General features: G+C 33.5%; 1 protein-coding gene across 1 annotated transcript in view; it reads left to right on the top strand.

The window, feature by feature from the left end:
- The window catches only part of LOC145249496 (putative ATP-dependent RNA helicase DDX49), a 619310-nt gene that overhangs the window by 59315 nt on the left and 537573 nt on the right, over positions 1-22422 (top strand). The window contains exon 2 of the mRNA XM_080111104.1: positions 18551-18674. Within this exon, the coding sequence (XP_079967230.1) occupies positions 18551-18674 (124 nt within the window). The remainder of the gene's footprint in view (positions 1-18550; positions 18675-22422) is intronic.

Below are 22422 nucleotides of genomic sequence, written 5' to 3'. Positions count from 1 at the left end.
TTTGAAATTTCATAAAAATCTACCCAGTCATTTTAGAGTCCATAGAGAACGAACTCGCTGACATTAAAAGTTCCTTTTCTAACAATAGAGATTAGTTAGGTATCTATGTACATATTCCTGTGTATAGGATTACCTTTTAAACTAATTAAGCTCACATTCTGAATTTCGGAAAACAGCTGTGAGGCATGATGGGGAGGATTATGCTTAAGATATATTACAATGGTTTTACTAACTGGCAAAAACTTCTGCATGGATCTGGTATATTTATTATTTGTTTTCAATAAAACATGGGATATTGGATCATCTACGAAAACGTTCAGTAAAATTGATGTACAGTGCAACCCGAATATAAGATACCCTTGATATAAGAACAACCTGATATAAGAGAGATTTTCTCTTTTCCCAAATTAGAGACCGGAAAAAAGAAGTTTCTTATATCCGGGTTACGTTGTATTTTTATTTATTTATTTTTTTTTACAATGTCATTACATTATTAGTTGATTAGCTTCGGACTACTGTTCTCATCTTGAGTGTTATTTTCACAAAGTTTCGGTTGATGTGTCCTTTGACCCTTTTCATGTGTATCTTGTCACATTCAAGAATCTTTCTAGCAAACTGGAATTTTTCTGTCGAACCCAGGGATTTCGAGTGGAACCCCTTAATCCACTACGTAAAATACATTGCAATGATTTAAAATGCCCGTTCTACAAATCGACAAAAACTTTTGCACCGAATGCATAAGTAGTGTCATCTTACTATTGAACGTAAGACTTGGATTGTTTGGAGGATAGTAGCAGTTTTTTTTTGTATTTTTTTAATGGTAATTGCTCCAGAGAAGGCATGAAGCCACTTGATGTAATGAGCTTTTAAAAAAAAAAAAAAACAGATCAAAACCTAACCAACAATAAGTATTAGATGAATAGATTCTGACCCAAAAACAGCAATTCTTATCCCTTTGTCAGAAACCTCGCTTACGGAATGTGAGAACTAAAGAACAAAATAAGGGAAGCGAAACTTCTCCTTATTTGGTCTATTAAGGTAATATAGATTATAGAGTTTATTTAATGATTGTAGAATTTCTTCTACTTGGATTAATTTGCATAAATAAATTGACTGTTTTTCGCTAATGAAGACCCTTCGCTCACTGTTTTGCAAACGCAGCGCATTGTCAGTTCTCGTTAAAATTAAAAATAAATAAATAAAAAAGGAAAAAAAAAAAAAAAAAACTCCAGTTCAGTTTTAATTTATTTCCATAGCAAATAACAAATAAAGCATCTGCTTCGGAAATAGAATTAAAAAAGAATCGAATTATCCTTGTTATTTTTTCTTCTTTGGAACTAAATCGGTTTGGAAGCCAGCTTGGATAATCATTCGAAAGAAGATGGCCGATGAGAAGGAACTTCATTTCCAACGAAGACAAAAAGATCACGAGTAACATCTTTTGGCCAGAAACAAAGTGTAGTAGCTGTTCTGGTACTACACTTCACCTTTTCAGTCCTTGGTCAATGGAGCAGAAATCCTTCATTACTGAGACAATTTTTATTTTTGTTCATATCCAGAGTGCCCTTTTTTGGGGAACTGGATTTTCCCCACAGCTCCATCTCACTCAATGGATACGCTATCCCCAACTTCATCTCACTCACCCAAACTAGTTGCTTCCTCCAATATAGTATTTCTGAATCCTCGTAAAAAGACTTCACTTTGAATAGATTCTGTGAATGAAGAAAAGAACTTTTTTTACCATTTTTGATCCAGACGTACATCAGTGTCCAAAAGAAAAACCTCTATCACATCATTTTTTGCACCATTTTGTTGCGTTTCTGAATTTTTGAGATGAAGATTGGTTAGTATTTGGATTCTTCCGCAAGTGGTTAGAATACTTGGAAAAAATTAATCGTAAAAGTGACCTGGGAGATCGAAAAATATGACTGCGAATTACATAGGACCTCTCTCCAGTCATGGCTGACAGAACAAGAGCATGCTACCCCCGTGAAGTAAATAAAGGGTTCTGTTTGAAATTTTGTCCAAATTCCCGAATCCGATGAAAACCTTCCCCCAAATTTTACAAGATACGCTTGAAGAAAGTCGAAGGGTACATCAACCAAAATATTGTGAAAATGACACTGGAGACGAGAACAGTACTCCAATGAATCCAAATGATTCAAACATGTTAGATATTCCTCAGTTTTTGGTTTCGGTTACGTTTGAAAAAAATATTCTATTTTAATTAGCCAAAAGTTGGAGCTAACTAACCAAGGGACCACTCATTCTTATTTCATGGTGTCTAACACTCTTGCTTCCATCACTCTCTCTGGTTATTAACACTCAAAGTTAAAAAAGAAAGGGAAATTATATGGACCGAAATGTTGTGAAAATGACTCAAGATGAGAACAATAATCCAAAGATTCCAAATAATTGTAACATTTTGATGTATATGTGCAACAATTCCAAATGTGATAAAAACACAAAGAAGAGTTAATTTCTGAGCAAATCTGATGTAATAATTTTTCAGATTCCGTGGGTAGAGTCTCTTCGCTTGAACAGCTAGACTTTGAAATTCCTTTCCCACTTCCTGCTTCCCTGACTGTACTGATATGCAGAAGTTCAAATGTAACGTAAACCAACATCTTGTTAATCTTTTCTAGGCATGGTCCCAAATAGGAGCCTCTTACGTCCAAGTGGCGATATGCCTTGTTAGGGGTGAACATGAGTTTAAAAAACAAAACACTTACCTCCGTGAATTTTTAGGGTCACATCCTGTTCCAAACTAAAAATATCAAAGAAAATCTAAGTATTAAGATGTTGCTTAGGCAACATCTTAATACTAATTTTTAATACTTATTTTTAATATACTATTTTCACATAAATAGCGTGAAATGTTGCCTAGACAACATTTCACGCGATTTATGTGAAAATGGAAAATGCTTTCAATCGGAAACTGTTTTAGGTAAGTTGTAACAAAATCTGTGGATACATGTTTAAAAATCCTAAATTACTGGATAATTTGAGAGGAATCACCTGAGGGAAAACACTGAAGGGGATAGAGAGCAAGATAAACACACGGGGAGAGGTGATATATATATATATATATATATATATATATATATATATATATATATAAAATAATAAAAATTACAATAAGTTTACCAAGGTAATCAAAATGGTAAACTTAAAATATATTATAAATATTAAAGAGTTAATATTTACAAGTAAAATAAACTCAGCCAGATGTAAAAGCTCAATAAAACCGAAAAGGAAATAGAGCTTATAATATAAACAAATGATTAATAAAACATGTTAAAAGACATCTTGAAAAAGAGTTTAAAACATTTAATTTTAAAAAAGGAAACACAAGATAAGTGGATAGTCCTTAATCTGCGGAGTTTCAAAGAAATACTCTCCTTCTCATCAGAGGGCAGGAATTAGCAAAATGCAGGATCGGATTTTGCATATAAAAGTATTTAATGAAACTACAAGTAAGTCACAGATCTTACTTGGTTAAAAACAGGGTGAGTGAAGGGGAACAGGAGGCAAAAGAAAAATGATAAAAAGATTTCACATGAAATATATATATATATATATATATAATTTTTTTGCCCAGAAGGTGCCAGGACACCCTACTTGTGTGTGATAAAACGGTCAGAAAAGAAAAGAAGACCCTGCTATAACCAGCAATGTATATTATTTAAATGCGCTACCCTGTTGGATGTAAGTTGCCCAAAGTTGACACTAAATAAAGGAATTAAATGGGAATAATAAAAGTTGCTTATTGTAAAACTTCTCTTGGAACAGTCTATTTAAGTGACCTACAGTATTAGGTGCAAGTTGACGAAAAGAAAGAAATAGTAATAGTAAAGGTTGGCTGCTGAAAGTCCTTCTTGGAGTGGTACATCTTCAAGTGAAGATAGCCTTGCTTAGTGTTTAGGCGGCAGGCACTGGAGAGAGTGTTAATATTGCATTCTATTAGGATTTTGGTATCTTTTTTCTGAATAGACTTGAAGTAATTTTTTGGCAAGAGAACAGTTACATTATCGCCTGGCAAAGCTAGTAAGATGCTGAAATAAAGCATATAGAAGAAAGTAAAGAAGATTACAGTAAAAGGATAATAATAATACAGGAAATGTTTAGCAAAACTAATTGTAGTTTGTGACTTGAAATAAGTTCACCTATGAATATATAAGTTCTTTTTAATATCCATTTAAAGAGGTCTCCCTGAGTTGTTCAGATTAAAATAAGTCTAATCCAAATTCAAATATCTTAAATGCTAAAGGGACTGCGACCAAATTCAAAAGAAGACAAGGGATTTTTACATTCAACCCGCCAAATTTAGGTTTCTGTTGATTTGTCAAGGAGAATTGCCTTAGCCAATCAAATGGGACTATTTGAGGAGGCAAGGGAGCTAATTCATCACCATGACGATCAAAGAGGAATAACTGTTAAAGCAAATAGGAAATAACCCATTTTTATACCGGAAAACTATATGCAGAGTAGAAGAAAACAAACAAACAAAGAAACTCTAACTGCTTACGACAGCATTGTAAACCATCAGTTTCTGGATTTATTCCTGCCACCGAACTCAGATGTGTAGATGGTGATTGTGCAATCTTTGCTTCATTATACATTCCCAGCGCCAGCATCCTTAAAGAGGTTATACATTTTCTCTTGAGATAGTGTTAATGTAATTTTTTTGCGGAAGTGCTTTGGAGCTCTCTGTAATTTTCTAAATTACTCCAGATAATGTTCCTTAAAATTGTGATTGAAATTACTTAGCTCAGTAGTTTGTTTTGGGGGACCAAATTATCTTACTAGGGGTCTGCTCTTCGCAAGAGGAAAGAAATATCAATGCTTGTAGGTATAACATATATTCCAATTAATCTCATTATCTTTCTTTTGTAATTATCTCTCCTTTAAAAAAAAAGATTTTTTTTTCTTTTTTTACATAGCTGTCATCACTTATCAAGGCCCAGAGGCCACTCGAGGATAAGGGTTAAAGAGTGAGCAGTAGTCAATGGGACAATATCTTAGTAATTGTTCGTAGTGTAAATTTGGAAAATTGGATTACTTAAGGGGAACGGCTCATCAAGAACTAGTTTACATTAGACTTGAAGACGGGCAAACGGATAACAGTTCCAGAGGTGTGCAGTTCTAAGAAAGAAGCTTTGTTCATGGAATCTACGTTTAGGCACAGATAAAGAGTGGGGGAAATTGTTGATAGTGGTTTCAGCTAGACAAGTGTTTGTCAGGAATATTTGAGATTAAAAAAAATAACATTTAAAACTACTTTGAAAGCACACACACACACAAAAGCCAGGTAGGCACTAAAGTAACTTATTAGCTATGGTAACATTCTGTCAAGATTAAAAAAGAAAAGCAAGAAAGAGATGTTGATTGGAAGAGATTTTCATTAGATGAAGAATGCATTAGCATAAAGTAATTCACTCCTGTTCGTCTACCTTGGATTTAAAAATTTTTTTGCACAAACATTAGTCATGGTGAAAGTAAATTTTTGCCAGAACAGATTTTCTGGGCTAACTCTGGTTGGCCCCCTAGGGGGCATTATGAGAGTAAAAATGCCCACAAATCGTTCGTTCGTTTCTTTGTTCGTACTTTTCTCACTAACCATGCCTAGGATTGTTTTGAAATTTTGCACAAACGTTAATCATGGTCAAAGTAATTTTTTTCATTTGTGGAGGGGTACCTTGCATGCTTGGCTTGTTAAAACATAAGACAATTCTAAATGAATATTTTTGCGGTTCCATTGCAAGTGAATTGAAAAGAGAATCTCTCCGTGATTCTCATGATAATAGAATACGAACAAACCAAAGAAGGAGAAGATGACATTTCTTTATTTTATTGCAATCAAAGTAAATAAATGGTTCGCACCTTCCGTTGATGGTTACATCAAATGAAATCCGTGCACACACAAAAAAAAATAAATAATAAAAATAATAAAATGAACGTAAATGCAAAATGTTAATTTATTCTTCACCTAATGAAAATCTCTTCCAATCAACATCTCTGTTTTTGCTTTTCTTTTTTGATCTTGACAGAAGATCTCAATTTTTATTTTTAAAGGGGAGATAATTACAAAAGGAAGTTAATGAGATTTGTTTCTCTCTTATTAGTGTTTATTTACAAGTAAAGTAAAGAATAATTCATTTTTTCTTGTGGTTACAGAGAGTCTTTGCTTTTTTTTCATTTTAACTGATAAGCACAGGAGTTGACCTTTCTGACAAATTATATGACCTCGTTATATATATATATATATATATATATAATGTATACATATCTCTTGCTCTTTTCTATCCTCAGAACTGGTGCTACCAGATTAAGCTGTCTGAAGATATCGTCTTCCTGACTTAAGTGCACAAAACATTGATGTTATCACATTTTCCCCTTTCCTTTTGCAAAACTCAACCGTGTTCTGCAAAGCCAAAAACAAAAACGACAATTTTTCTTAACAAAACAACCAAACTAAACACCATAAATAAATATTTAAAGATTTAAATGACTTGAAGCATAAAAACTTTTTTTCCAAAATTACTGGTCTCTACATTAAATAACCTGAAAAGGTTGATATGCTGTAAACCAAATCAACCAAACCAAACACCTTGAATAAATATTTGAAGTTGTAAAGAACTTGGAAGCATTAAAAAAATTTTTCTAAAATTACTGCATTCAGCATTAGGTAATCCAGAAAGGGTTGATATGCCATAAAACAAAACACCCAATCTGCCTTTTCATAAATATAAATATGTTTATATGCTTGAAATATTTTTACATACAGGTTTCAATCCTAAACTAGTTAATTAGTCATTACGAATGTAACTAATGTTCAATCTCCTCATGATGTTAACCTAAGATCATCTAAATAGTTTTGTAATTCTTGAAATAAGTAATAATCTGAGGGAGCTAGGTTAGAAGAATATGAAGGATGGGACAAGATTGTTAAAAGCACTATCATGATGGAAGATGACTTTCTTTCTGTTAACTAAAGGTTGTTTTCGGTCAACATGGATGAAAAAATTGCAGAAAAATATAAAGAATGTTTTAATAATCTGACAGAAAAAGTTATAAGTTAATCATGGTGATATATTTAAGTAATAACAATGGTTTAAAATGCCAATTCTTCAAACCGGCAAAAACGTTGGCACCGACCTGATAATAAAATAAAAGAAACCTTACAACTGCAAAACAATTTCTTTTCTGCACCAGTTTTATATTTAAGATGAAAAAGAAAAGGGAAGATAATTGACTTTGGCTATGATTTGATGTATTTTCTGCTTGAGAAACGCAGAATTACCGATTCCGTAAAAATAAAGAATTACAAATTTGGAGATACGTCTATTAAATCGGCACGTTTAGCGTTGCAAATGCTGTTTCAGATTCAAGCATGATGGACAAAGCTTCTCGTATGTAAAGCAAGGATGCACGTCAAAAAAGAAGAAAAAAAAATCCATCATAATTTACGGAAGTTATTAGAACTAGTGACTATCATGGACCAACTCTGTCGCGTTACTGACAAATGGAATCAGACAGTGAGACGAGAAGTGAGCACATATAGTAATTCCCCAAAGACTTTGCAGGCGGTGTCCACATGCGCAGGAAAATTATTGGCTTCAATGAAGTTGTTTGATGCTTTCATATTTTTCGACGGACGCGTGCAGCATGTGACAAGTGCGAAAATGTATCCGCTGCGTTGTTGTCTATTTTTCATGAGCCACTAGTTAGTTTCACTTGTTAATAATTCTGATAATTAGCTTCTTGTTTTTGTTTGTTTTTTTTGTTTTTTTTAGTAAAAATAGAAGAAAAAATGGCATTCTGGGAATGATATAGATGTCGGTCAGTGTCAGAAATGTCTGTTTTTATGGCCAGAAACTGTCAGAATCATCTGCTTGTGACCAGAAGTAATTTGATATGCATAATTTCAGGTTAAACATTCTTGAGCAGTCAGTTAAAGAAAGTGGAGAAGAAAAAAAAACAAAAAAAACAAGTGTTTTGTTAGTGTATCATTAATTAAAAATCTTGTCAAAAAGCAAACAATAATTAGAGAAATTCTTGGCTATACTTAATACAGTACCCCGGGATACGTTATTAAAAATTAGTAACAAAATACAGTACAGTATATAAATAGACATCACATTATGAATAACACTATAAAACGAGAAAAAATACTGTAACCAGGGGCCGGAAAAATATCATATTCCACATCATAACCTTTAAAAAAAAAAAACTATCCTAGGGCCACCGTATCCTGGGGTCCTTCTATATTGCCATTTATATATTTTCTAGTGTACAAAACACTGCTCAAGTAAGTCTTAAAAGCGATACATAAAATATAACTCTTTTTTATATTTTATGTAATTATACTTATTAGTTTCTATTTATAGAAAGTTAAGTACACATATATATTTTAGAAATATGTATATTTAGGCAACATTTGTTTCTCTTAAGCATATTTCATTAAATAAAATAGACGTTTTTTTTCTATTAGTTCTATTTTTTATCCATTCCAACTTACAAATAATGGTCTACACTTTTTGTAGGAACTGGTTGATTTAATCACCATATTTATTGTAAGTCCGAGTACTTTCCATACCTTCTGGATTCATCGTCAGGAATAGAGTAATCTCATTAGTTTTGAAAAATTTATATAATTTTTATTTTAATTTTTTTTTATATAGTGAGTATATATATTTTTTCATTGGTTAATTATTTTAATAACTTTACAAACATTTCAGGATATTACTACTATTGCTAAAGTTTGTGACCTAATCTTTAAATTGGATTATGCATTTAAATCAAAATTTAAATATTTAATTTTAGACTGACGAGATATATCGATTTTTGTTTTTGTTTTTATATTTTGTCGCCAAGGTAAAATAAAACATGATTCCCACAAGATAGGCTAATACATTAGTTGTTTTGAACTGAGCGAAGGTCTACTCATGTACCCTTACCCTCCCCTTTAAAACTTGCAGAGACTTTACCAGCTAGAGATTTCGTCAAGTCTATTTTTAGACCGGATTGTGAAGCAGAGGGGGGATCAGAAGTGGTATCGCTTCCCCTTTCCCTTTCTAACTGGACACTAGCGGAAATCGCTCTTTTCGGTTTGGGTCGCCGATCTGTTAAGAGGTCTCTCTCTCTCTCTCTCCTCGTGGGAGAAGGAGGGTCGCCTTCTTCCCCTCATGTGAAAAGGAGATACGGATACACGACACATGGATGACTCGACCCTCTTCTCCAGTCATGCGAGAGAATGCGATTAATTTACTTTCTCATGAAAGAGACAATTACTTTTTCCCCATCATTCGAAGGCGATGTGGATGTACTGAATGCGGACGATGTGATCCCTTATCCCTCACGAAAGAGACACTTTAGTGCGAGCAAGAAAAGAGAACACGTGCAAACTTTTTCCCCACCGAAGGAAATATCTTGGATTAACTGTGTCGTTGATGAGTTGTGAAACACACCAGCAGAAGAAACAAAAATAAGGGGAAAACAAAAGAGACCTGTAAGTGCAAAGACTGTGATGACCCCCCCCCCAACCCCAAGACTTTCACTCATTTCAATACGCGTAGGTATACTTCAGATTCCATAACTTTGAATACATCCTTTTTTTTTATCTTGAATATTCCTGTATCATTTGGAAAAGTGTCTGTTATCTCGTTATTTCATCGCCTTTTTATTGTGTTCTCTATCCACTTGTTTTATTTTTTTTGCTGTGTCACGCATGCGATAAAGAGAAAAATACCTGGGTTTTTGCTTTCCTGCACATTCCCTTATACCCACCCCCCTGTTGGCAACGTCTTACAAAGGTAAACGATATTTGCTTTTATCATAAAGTTTCCGTTCATACCCCTACGTTATAAATTACCTTACCACACCTTTTATCGCATATGTAACAAGTTTATTTCATTAACAGTTTTTTAGTTTTTATTTGTAATGCTTCTAGTATTACAAGTTTTCGTTTTTTATTGGCCTGCTAAAGTATAGATGTGTTGTCAACCAAAATATTTCTAAATTGGGATAGGAATGTTGATTAGTTAGATAGTTAAATATAGCAGCTTTATTTATATAGATTTGATAAATTTATTATTTGTAAACGACTGTCAGCACATCTCACTTCAAGTATTAGACATTAAAAACCAGTTTATTCAACAAGACTGAAAGAAATTGGCAATCCTCAGCAAGTGAGTTGGAACAATTATATTGAAAACATTGCCAGGGCCACTGCGAGAAAGGTAGGCTCTCTCTACCGTGCTAGAAAACTACTGACACCTGAAAGTATCCTGTACCTTTATAAGGCCACCATTCGCCCATGTATGGAGTATTGCTGTCACATTTGGGCTTGTGCATCTGCTGCTAGTCTCTCACTCCTACACAAGGTTCAAAAGAGTCGCCAATCTGATAGACCCTGAACTGGCATCTAAGCTTCAGCCTCTGTCCCATCGACGAAACGTTGCATCTCTCTGCCTGTTCTACAAGTATTTTAATGGTGAATGCTCTGACGAACTGCAGACACTTGTGCCCCCACAACGTAGACACCCTTGACAAACCTGACGGGCAGCTAAATCCCACCCCCACACAGTAGAGATCCCTAGATGTAAAAGATCTTTTTACTCCAGTAGTTTCTTCCCCAGAACCGCTAGACTCTGGAATTCCATTCCAGGTCCCTGCTTCCCTAACTGTACTGACATGCAGAAGTTCAAGTGTGCTGCCCAAATCCCAACATAGTGCCCCAGTAGTTGCTGCCCCTGATAGTAGCCCCCTAAACCAAAGTGGCAATGTGCCTTGTTTGGGGTAAAAATGTAAAAAAAATAAATACATAAATAAGTATAGATGTGTTGCAACCAAAATCTTCCTAAATTGGGACAAGGCACAGGAATATTGATTAGTCAGATGGTTTCTTTTTATTGGTCACAAAATTGCATACAATTGTTTCAGTGCCCAGTGTTAGCATATAAGGATATAATTGTTCATCAAATAATTGTAGCAAAGTCTCAGGTGATGCCAGGGACCTTGCTCAGATAGATAAGGATGAGGTATAGTTAGGGGGGTTATGTTGAAACTTGGTTAAAAAAAACAAAACAAAAGAACAGGTCTCCATGAAATTCTGTCCATCAGAAAAATATCTGTTTCAATAAAAGGAAAATATAAATCTGATAATGGGATTCTTTGGAACAAGGGAGATGGGGAGAGAGATTGTTTTTCTAATTGGGTTTGGTAAAAATAGATTTTTAATAACTAATGAAGGCAGTCAGGTACAAGAAATTAGATTCAGAAAAAAAAAAAAACAGACTTTTGTCGTCAAGCATATAGATAACCCTTATCCCTGAGTGGCTTTTGGTCCTTGATAAGTGATGACCTCCATGTAAAAAAACAAAAACAAAAAAAAAACCCTATAAATCCAGGGAGGGGTAATTTCGGTCTCCCACCTATGCATGTTTGGGCGGTTGACCATTCAGACAGTTATATATATATATATATATACACACACATATATATATATATATATATATATATATATATATATATATATATATTAGCAGGCCACCTGGCATTGCTCGGTTGTAAAATACGCTTAAGTATGATATTTTGATTAATGCATATTTCATATTTATTATTATATTATATTGGATCCAATGTATAGTAATGATTTAAAGTAAAAAAAAAAAAAAAAAAAAAAAAAATGACTTGCGGATCACCACCAAGATTCGAAACCAAAACGTTTAGCTTACAATTTACTTTTTCCTTTGACGTTAATGCCTTAGCTATGAAGATATGTTTGCTGCAAGGTTAAAAATTAAAACATGAATCAATAGCTATTACGTTATGCATGCTGATTTTTGCAATTTTCACACTTTTGCACTGATTTGCCCTGGCAAAAACCTAAATATAAAGTTTCATATGGGTTCGAATACCCTATATATTAAGTTTTATGTCTGTAGAATAAAAACTGAAAGGAGTTTGATAGGCAATTTTTTAAAATAAATATATATACGCATACATAAATATATATACAAAGAGGTTTGTGTTTACTATAAGCTTTTTACACAAATATTACGCAAGTATAAATCATGTAGAATATCTGCATGAATATAATTACACGTAATAGTTAACTAAAGATGATCATCCCATAAGAAAACCGAAAAAACTACCAGGGAATTAATTAAAGTAAATGTTTAAAAGAATATGCAAACGAGCTGGATCTTTTGCAGACGAATGCAATTCTACGATCCATATATAACAAAGTTGTATTTTCTTTTTTAAATAAATAGAAAAAAGGGGTTTTAATATGAATATCAATACACAAAAAACTCCCAAATTTATAGGAGTAATATATATATATAATTGTGTGTATACTTTTTATGGAAATCGATTCAGACAAGGCATGAAGCCACTTGGTGGAAGGAGCTAAAAAAATACCACTTCAAGGTCAAAAACTGGCCAATGATAAGTGTTTTATGGATAGATTCAGGCCCAGAAAACAGCAGTTCTCCCCCTTTTGTCATAAATATCGCTCCTGGAATGTGATGACTAAATAGACAGAATAAGGGAAGTTGTGAGGCTGCCAAAAGTCAACCCAAATATGTAGAATCAGGTCATGAGAAAGTAATGAAATACAGAAGTCAATAACTGTTTTCTTAATGCATTCTTATCTTTTGAACCCATTTTTTTTCTTCTTTGTAAAATGTATTTGCTTTTTCTAGTTTACATTTAAAAAGGGAAGCAACTCTATATTGACAGATTCACATGAATTATTAATGCAAAGAAAAAAAATATCCTTGGCAATGCTGGATCGTGGCAACTTCCTCCAAATTTAGATGACCTTAGGCCACTAGTTTCGATTAATCTTGCCTAACATGTTAACCTTGAGCATGTGTTTGAAATGTTTCACTATCCTTTGAACACCGATGAACTTTTTTTTTTTTTTTTTTTTAAGTCAGTTGATAAGTTTTCATATCTATCTTTGTTGCTTTCGTCGTCGTCGCTTGAAGCCATTGCCAGGAAAAATTGGCCTTGAATTTTTCCTTTAGTTTTTTTTTTTTTTTTTTTTTTTTTTTTTTCATTTGCTTTTTATAGTTTCTCTGTTTATTCTTAATTGTTATTCTTGGAAAGTGAACGGGCGAAGTTTTTTTTTTTTTTTTTTTTTTTTTAAATGATTATAATTTTATGGCATCGTCAAATTTGAAACCTGCTAAAAAGGCAAATATTCTCAAACAAAAAAATATTTGATTAAAAGCAAGTTCATAATTTAGGTTTATTGCTCAATGGCGATCGAATATATTTTACATGTGGACTAGGAGATAACTATTTATTTTATATATTTTAGTGGAGAAGTTATTCCCTTTAAAGCAATAAAACAAAGAATTATTTTCTATAAAAACTGGTGATATTTATTTTTCGCTTACTTGTACAGTTTAATGAAGACATTCAGAAATGAAAATATCGAAAAAAAGGTTATATTGTACGTATCCGTTTTGGACTGAAAATCTCCGGAAAAAGATTTCACTTAATGTTGTTGAGTAGTTTTTTTGTTTTTTTTTTTTTTTACAGCGGAAAAACACGTTCTTATGAGAGTCCGTTGAAGTCGGCCATTATAGAATTTGTTAAACACGCCACGGGAGATAACTCCATGTAAAGCGCCGACACTCCCTCCCCATCTTAAATACTAGCTTTTTTTTCCTAAAAATCGAACTTTTTGCTCGGTATAATAACAAATTGTTTTTTCGCTGTAAAAAAAAAAAATAAAAAAAAAGTACTTGATGAAATTAAGTGAAATTTTTTTTTCAGGGAACTTCGTTCCATAACGGATCCGTGCAATATAACTTTTTCGATATTTTCATTTTTTAATGTCTTGATTAAACTGTACAAGTACCAGTTTTCGTGTAAACCACTCACGAGACAATTACTTATTTCTCTCGCTTCCTTCCTCTTTGAGTTATGTAATGTCACGTCCACTTCTAGCTACAGCTGGTTGACAATTGAATATATACCCTAACATGATCCCGATTTCCTGTGTACATGTTAACGATATTCAGACTTCTGACTCAATTCACCCTTGCTACATGTCTATACAACTCTGCTTTGTTGTTGTTTCTGTATTCCCTCCTCTATTATATAGTACACGAAAAACACCCGTCTAGCTGAATCCACTGTGAAAAACTTTCCCCACTCTTTATCTATACCTAAATCAAAACGTAGATTCCATGAACAAAGCTTCTTTCTTAGAAGTGCACGCCTGTGGAATTCTCTTCCGTTTGCTTGTTTCCCACCTGACTACAACTTGGATATCTTCAAGTCCAACATAAACAAATCCCTGATGAATCGCCTCCTTAAGTAAGACACTCTATCAAATCTCCAATACTAACGATTACTACAATACTGTCCCACTGATTACACGCAATAACCCTTATCCCCGAGTGGCTTCTGGGCCTTGATAAGTTGTGACCTCCATGTAAAAAAAAAGTACAGATTTTCCTCTTTTAAAACGAATCCTTATTTCTTTTTTGTCTATTTTTTTTTTTTTTTCACCTTTCTGATGTTAAAGATAAAGGAATGTTCTGATTTCAATCCCTCTCCCCAAATTATTATTTTGACTTTATTTTAATTAGTGATGGGACTATTCCAATATTTTTCCCCGATTCCGATACAATTACCGATTCCTGACTAAATTTCCGATTCTGATACGGTTACCGATTCCGATTATGATTCTTTATAAATCTCTGAATATTTACAATAAAGTTATTTTTATCCTATTACCATAAAAACTCATGTTCCGTTTGCAGATATTTTGCTCAAACGTGAAAATACACTTGTGGGGGTGATCTATAGATTTTAGTTTGACCGTTAGTTTAAAATCGATATTTATTATTACTACCAGCTGTAGAAGATTTTGTTTCAAACAAAATCAAATAATAAAAAAAGATAATTAAAGGAATTGTTTTGGCATCAGAAAATAAATACAAATTTTTCCGATTCCGATACCCAAAAAAGTTCCGATTTTCCTGAATCCGATTCCAATTAATCGTCCCAACACTAATTTTAATATCAATTTTTGGTACATACCTTTGAGCTGAAATCATTTTTTTTTTTTTTTTTTTTTCTAACCTGCATCATATCATTTGCACGTTGACAGGGGTTGCTGTTTTATTTTATTTATTTATTCATTTTTGCACTTGCTTGGGCAGATTTTTTGTATTGCTAAATTTGGGAAGTTTTGTTTGATTAATGGTGGGTATGGTTTGTCATATATACAGGGTGTGGTTTGCTTCTTGTTGCTGTTTCACAGTTGGGGGTGAATTTTCGTATTGTATGTGTGTGTGTGTGTTGGGTTTTTTTGTTTTTTTTTCACAAAGGAGTCACCACTTATCAAGGCCCAGAGGCCACTTGAGGATAAGGATTAATGAATGTACAGTAGTCAATGGGACAATATCTTAGTAATCATTAGTAGTGGAAATTTGGTAAATTGGATTACTTAAGTGAACGGCTCATCAAGAATTTGTTTACGTTGGACTTGAAGATGACCAAATTGTAGTCAGTTGGAAAGCCGGGAAATGAAAGACAGTTCTACAGGTGTGCATTTCTAAGAAAGTAGCTTTGTTCATGTAATCTACGTTTAAGTTTAGACAAAGATAAAGAGTAGAGGAAATTATTGATAGTGTTTTCAGTTATACAAGTGTTTCGCATGGAAGTTTTGCAAGGGGGAACCATAGATTGGAGCTCAGACGAGCACTTACTATGAAAATAATTATAAAGCATAGCCATGCTCGCAACGTTTCTTCTGTGGGGAAAGAGGTTGCAGGGAAGAGAAAAGGGTATCCCCTACTAGGCTACGAAGTCTATTTTGAACTCTGTCAAGGCAGGATAAGACTTTCTAGCAGCTCCTGCCCAGATGTGACAACAATACTCCATCCTTGGATGTACCTGGCTCTTATATAGGTAGAGAATTGCATCAGCAGTGAAGTATCTACTGGATCGATAGGAGGATCCCACCATTTTTCCAGTGACCGTGGCAACAAATTTGATGTATGTGTTCCATTTCAGATCAGGAGCAAAGGCCAAGCCCAGAAGCTTGTCAAAACATGGAGACTCCCCAAGACGAGAGCCATTCATTACTAGTAACACGTACACATATAAAAATCTATTAACTATTTATTTCAAATAATTAATTTAAAAGAAAAATGTATTTAAGTTTAAAGCTCCTATTTGAACTTAAAAACAATTTTTGCTATAAAAAAACCGACATGCTGCAGTGTGATATGCATTGATTGCCCCCTCCCCCATCTATGAAAATAGGTAGCTTAACTAATTGACGCTTATGTTTCAACCCAGGTTTCTTAAAGCAGTTAACATGTTGACAAGTTCTGTGCAGTTTCTGGTCTTATTGTTTGCCAAGAAAGTTCTTCATTACCAGAACAAATGCCTTCCACGCGTCTAGTTCCACTTCCTTTATGGATTTTTTTGAACTCTGGATCTCTGAACTGTCAGATCTGAAGTGTGTCAAAGTTGCCAGCTTTCAACTTCTCCATGGTCAACCCTGGAAAAGCCTGACACCAGCAAGTAAAGGAGTTACCATCTCTGTCCAGAGCCATGGTGAACTGAACAGAGCTTGATGTGCATTGATTTGCATATATATTAGGCTTTGCACCCCCCCCGCCCCCTCTAAAAAAGACTATATAAAAAGACTAAAGTTAAGAAGACGGGAAATTTGTGTTCTTGGAACCAAATTGAACAGGTCAGACCATAGAATGCTGTACGAATACTGAGAATCTTTCTTTTTTTTTCTTTTCTTTCTTCTTCTAGCTTGTAAGCACAGAAGCCAATTTTCACGGTGAAAAAAAACAAAAACAAAACAAAACAAGCTAGTGAAAAATCTTAAAATGATGATTAATGGAAGCAATAATTATTAGATTAAAACAATCTAAACATTGAACAAAATTTTATTACTTCTTGAAAAAAAACATACTTAAATTACATAGAAGCACAGCTTCGACAATTAATATCAGATTCATCAAAAAAAAAAAAATATGCAAAAATAATGCAGTACTATAACTTTGTTCATGTAAGATTTATTTCAACAGCTAACACATTGAATCTTCATAATATAATTCATAGCACAGAAGAGTTTCTCTTTAAAGTCGCTCTTGTAAAAACAAACACAATTTGATAATGCAAAGATTTCAACTTTTATTTGGTTTTGTTCTAGAAATCTTTAAAACCTATATTAAGCTAATTATTATTGACAAGTGGCTCTTTTTCTTTAAACTGGGATTATCTTTATATGCATCGAGAAGTAGGTTTCAAACACCTAGAGGAATCGTTAGAAACGTAATGTCAACTCGTGGTAAATGAAAATTAATCATAATGCAATCAATAATTATTGAAACGAACTATCATAGACATTGGAAAAAATCACATTACTCTTTGCAAAATTTGACAGTAAATTTTGACTTCATTTCAACAGCTAACACATTGGATCTTTTTAATATGATTCATAGTACAGTAGAAATCAAGATAGATTTTTCTTTTAATAATAAATCAATAAAATAAGCAATTCAAATTTGATCAGCAGATTTTAAGATACAAATAACTGAAATTTAAGAAAGATTTATTAAGTGATATCGGTGTAATAGAAGTCTCAGTTTCAAGTTAAGAGAAAATAGGTTACCAATATAAAATATTTTTTGTTCTTTCCGGTTTAATAAATTAAACACTCGGATTTGAACTATGTAAAAAAACAGATGGAAACAATTTTAAAATAGAGTAAAAATTTAATTCATGAAAGTTTTTAACTGTGATATTTTGTGTTAATGACAACACAATATATATATATATATATATATATATATATGGTCCCCTTACCTCCAAAAAGTCTTAGGAATAAAAAAAAAAAAATAAAGGAAAACAAATATAATAAAGAAAATAGGAAATAAGTTTATCAGCAGAACAAAGGTACAGGATGTTGTTCACAAAGAAGCAAGAGCTAAAATAGGATTGTTAATCAAGGTGTGAATGTGAACAGGAACAAAGGACTGAACAATGGAGTTCCATATATTTAGAGTTAGTTGATGAGTTTTGTGACAGTTTATGAACAGTTTCCAGTTGGACACTGTGGATGGCAGACCGTGGATCAAAGTAGCGAGATAAACTGACTACTAAAAGGAGACTGAGATGTGCTGACATCAACCGGTGACAAAGAGGTCTCTCGAGGCCTCTTTGTCACATGTAGATGTGGACCTTAGAGGATTATTTCCCCTGATGGTATGAAACACACGCACATACACTCACTCCAATGGGAAAGACGACAACACGGCCAGAAAAAGAAGAATACCACAGAAATAGTGTTGGGATTGGCGATGTTGTGGAACAAGGGACAGCATGTGGTGGCACAACTAAAACTCTAAGCTGGTTTGTGATAACAACTAAAAGTTAAAATTTAAATTTTCATGACTTACAAAAACATACCATAGTTTTTATTTTACATTCTAAATGATTTCACGTCACGTTTTTCTGACGTAACCAGCAATTTTTATTTCTTATTGTTTAGGTAATGATTGTTTGGCCAGCGCCAAGACTGGTAGCGGTAAAACAGCTGCATTTGCCTTACCGATTCTGCAACTTCTCTCCGAAGATCCTTATGGAATCTTTGGTTTGGTAGTCACACCTACAAGGTAAGTAAAACCAGATTTTTTTTATTTTTTCTCATTTCTTTAAAAAGCTTCAAGTTAAACCTGCCCACCACCAAAAGTTTAGTATACTGTAAATTAGCAGGAATGTGAGACCTGATTTTTAGCGAAATTCAGTTTTTTTTGGGTTTTCGTATTTGAATTCTTTGCTGTTCTCACCTTGTGTTATTTTCACAATGTTTCTGCCAACGTAAGCTCCAATCTTCTTCAGGTGTATCTTGTTGAATTCTGAAAGCTTTCTGTTGAATTCTGAGAATCTTTCTGTCAACTCTGGGAACCTTTCTGCCAAACTCTGGGGAACCTTTCTGCTGTACTCTGGGGGATCTATCTGCCGTACTCTGGGGGACCTATCTGTCGTACTCTGGGGGACCTATCTGCCGTACTCTGGGGGACCTATCTGCCGTACTCTGGGGGACCTATCTGCCGTACTCTGGGGGACCTATCTGCCGAACTCTGGGGGACCTATCTGCCGAACTCTGGGGAATCTTTTTTTCTCAAAATTCCATGGCCTATAAAGTTTTTCTCTTTTTTTTTCCTTATTTATCATTTAGTATGTTTTGTTAGTTATCATGTCTTTAATTTACACTCATAATATTCTATTTATATTTTTATTCATACACATATATTATAGAAATCACTCCAGACAAGACATGAAACCACTTTAAGAAGCTACAAAATTAAAATCTACTTCAAGATTAAAATCTAGCTAATGATACGTGTTAGATGGATACATTTCAACCCAAAAAACAGCATTTCTTCATCTTTTGTTAGAAACATTCCTTATGAGGACAAAATAAGGAAAGCGACAGTTAATCCATCATCTACTTGCAACTCTCCTTATTTGGGACAAATAAACTTATGTCTGACTTGTCCACCAAATTACAATTATGAGTGTTGAATAGCTTTTGGTTTATTGCCATTCAATGATATGCAGTAACACTTTGGTAATCGTTTCATCAGTAGAATGGACCTTGAATAGGCTTTACACTCACCAAACCCTAACAAGCCAGATTTTTATCTCTCGGATTTTCTTATAGATAATTTGTACCAAAATAAGCCTCAGAATATTCCTGAACTGAACTACTGGGGAATACCAATTGGGCTGCCCAGGCATATTTTATAGGGTCAGAGTGCTTCTCCTTGGAAATGCTGTCTTTTTAATCCCACTTCCGATCCTTGTATCGCATTTCTTACTGTGGAAGAGAAATACTTTCAACTATTGTTTTTGATGTGGGTATTCGATTTGCCTGCATGTTCCGACAAAGATTGATTCCAATCCTGAAATCTAGTAAATACTAGCAGATGTGCCCAGCATTACCCGGTATTAAATATAACATTCAATTCCTTTAAAAAAATGAAAGAAAAAAAAAAAAAAAAACGGACAAATGTGTATGCGTGTATGTTTCTTCTAAACAGTTCACTTCTTGTAAAAAAAAAAAAAAAAAAAATACTCAACCTGAGATCAAAGCCTAAAGACGGTGAATTAAGTACGATAGCCATTAGGCTAGCTTGCCACAATCGTTAAAAAGCGTTTTCAAATCTACTTATTCTTAACATAAGGAAGCTGTCATGTGAACAATTTGTGCATATGCAGTCATGAAACAGTTGACAAACGGATAAAAACCCGATTACCCCCCCCCCCGTACCAAATTTAAAAATTTAATCCCTTAACATCATTTTTTTTCCGGATGAAAATCGATTTAAAAGTTTTCCACATGTTTGAATACCCTATATACCAAATTCAAGTCTGTAGATCAAAAATTCGTTGAGTACATAGGTTGAGAGTTATCCTCACATACACACACACATTCTCACTTTTATAGATATACTAGCAGATGTACCCACGTTGATTGGTATTAAACGTAACATTAAGTTGCTTAAAAGAAAATGAGAGAAAAAAAAAAAATTGAGACCTGTGCTTGCGAGTATTATGCTTTTTCCAGAAAAGTGATTCCCTTCTTCTATAAACAGTAATGTGAGACCTTAAGGGAAAATGTCATACACAATTCAGGTCATTACCTTTCCAACAAGCCTTCATTTCTTAAATTCTGATCAGTAGTTACCGAGATTTCGAACTTATAAAATTGCCCCAAAAACGTGGTATATATCTATATATGGATATATCTATATATGGATATATCTATACTCGTCACCAAATTGAATATTGAAATGCTCATATCTTTGGTTCGATGGACCGAAATTACATGAAAATTTGCAGGCTTTTTGAAAATTATAATACTATTCTATGGTTAAAAGTTTTATGACAATTGGTTAAAAAAGACCTATGTTTTCAAACCAATAAAATGTGCCCAAATTAGCATTGTGCGTTGTGAGACTTTAAGAAGCAACCCCTGCTATGTTAAAAGAGATGCGTCATTGAATTCCTGGCCAAAGTCCATTGATAATGATGGTGATTATACAGAAAAATGAATACGGGAACATAAAAACTTGCTTGTTTTAATGGTGCCAATCCCGTTTTCGTAATGCTTCAACTCTTTGAGTTAAAAAAAAAAAATGCTTCAACTCTTTGAGTTAAAAAAAAAGTATTTGGAATGCTTTCCCCCCCCTATATATAATATATATACATGACAGATCAAAGAAAATTCTACTATTAATTATTATTAATTATTATAATTAGTAAAAATTATTAGTAGTAAAAAGACAAAACAATGTGTTGTGCATTGAATTTTTATGTAAGACAAGTGAAGCATGCATGCCCCCACCCCCGTGAGTGCACAGTGAACGAGGCATAAAAAAATGACAAAAAAAAAAAAGAAGAAAAGTTCAGCCCCCAAAGTCTCCAGGGGACGTCAAATCCTGGTGAAAATAAACAAACAGTTTTAGGCCTTAATGTAAATTTGAGTTCTGCACAATGCAAAAAAAAAAAAAAAAAAAAAAAAAAATGACTAAGTCCATCATTGCCCCCCCCCCACCTCCCATTTAGCCCCAAAAGCCCCCAAGGCCTTAACATATTTAAATTTGAGTTCTGGACCATGCATAAAAAGAAATGACTAAGTCCATCATTTGCCCCCCCCTCCATTTAGCCCCAAATATCTCCAAGGCCTTAACATATTTAAATTTGAGTTCAACACCATGCAAAACTGCTAAATAGATATACACAGAAAATTCTGGACAAATATTGTAAAATAGTCCCCACAATGGAGTGTTTTTATTAACCCTAAAAGAGCCCCTGGGGCGCACCCAAGAGTTATTGCAAAGTATAGACAAACAAAATTGTATAGAAATCAGTTAGTTACAACTTTTCAGAAAGTTTTATAAAAATCCAAGGCGTCAATTTTTTTTAACAAGCACAAAAGTGTCAATTTTCGTCATTTTAACTCAAAAGGAACCTAGGGGGGGGGGACAACCAGAGTTTCTCAGGCAATCCGCTCTGCTACTTTTTTACTCAAATCATGTTTAATGTTTTTGCAAAATTTAAAAAAATTCCAGGGCGTATTTATTGAGAAAAGTGAGGACAGATGAACGGACAAGGATGAATTTACACCTTTCTTTTGTGGGGGTGGGGGTGGGGACCAAAAAATCTAAATATTTTAAATCAATTCTTTTTAACTTTAAAAGGTTAGAACAGAATTTGCTAAAAAAAATTGTTTTTGATTGGTCATTATTTCTTTTCCTTTTTTTTTATTCATTTTACTTATAATGTGTTTTAAAAATTCCACGGGTTCTGCTAGTTTGGTTTAATCCGACTAATATTCTCATTTTGAGTGTTATT

Source organism: Euprymna scolopes, chromosome 28 (genome assembly GCF_053919585.1).
Source record: "Euprymna scolopes isolate OS-2025 chromosome 28, ASM5391958v1, whole genome shotgun sequence".
Taxonomy (NCBI): Eukaryota; Metazoa; Mollusca; class Cephalopoda; order Sepiida; family Sepiolidae; genus Euprymna; species Euprymna scolopes.
Note: the sequence above shows the minus strand (reverse complement) of the source record. Positions and strands in the feature narration are given on the sequence as shown.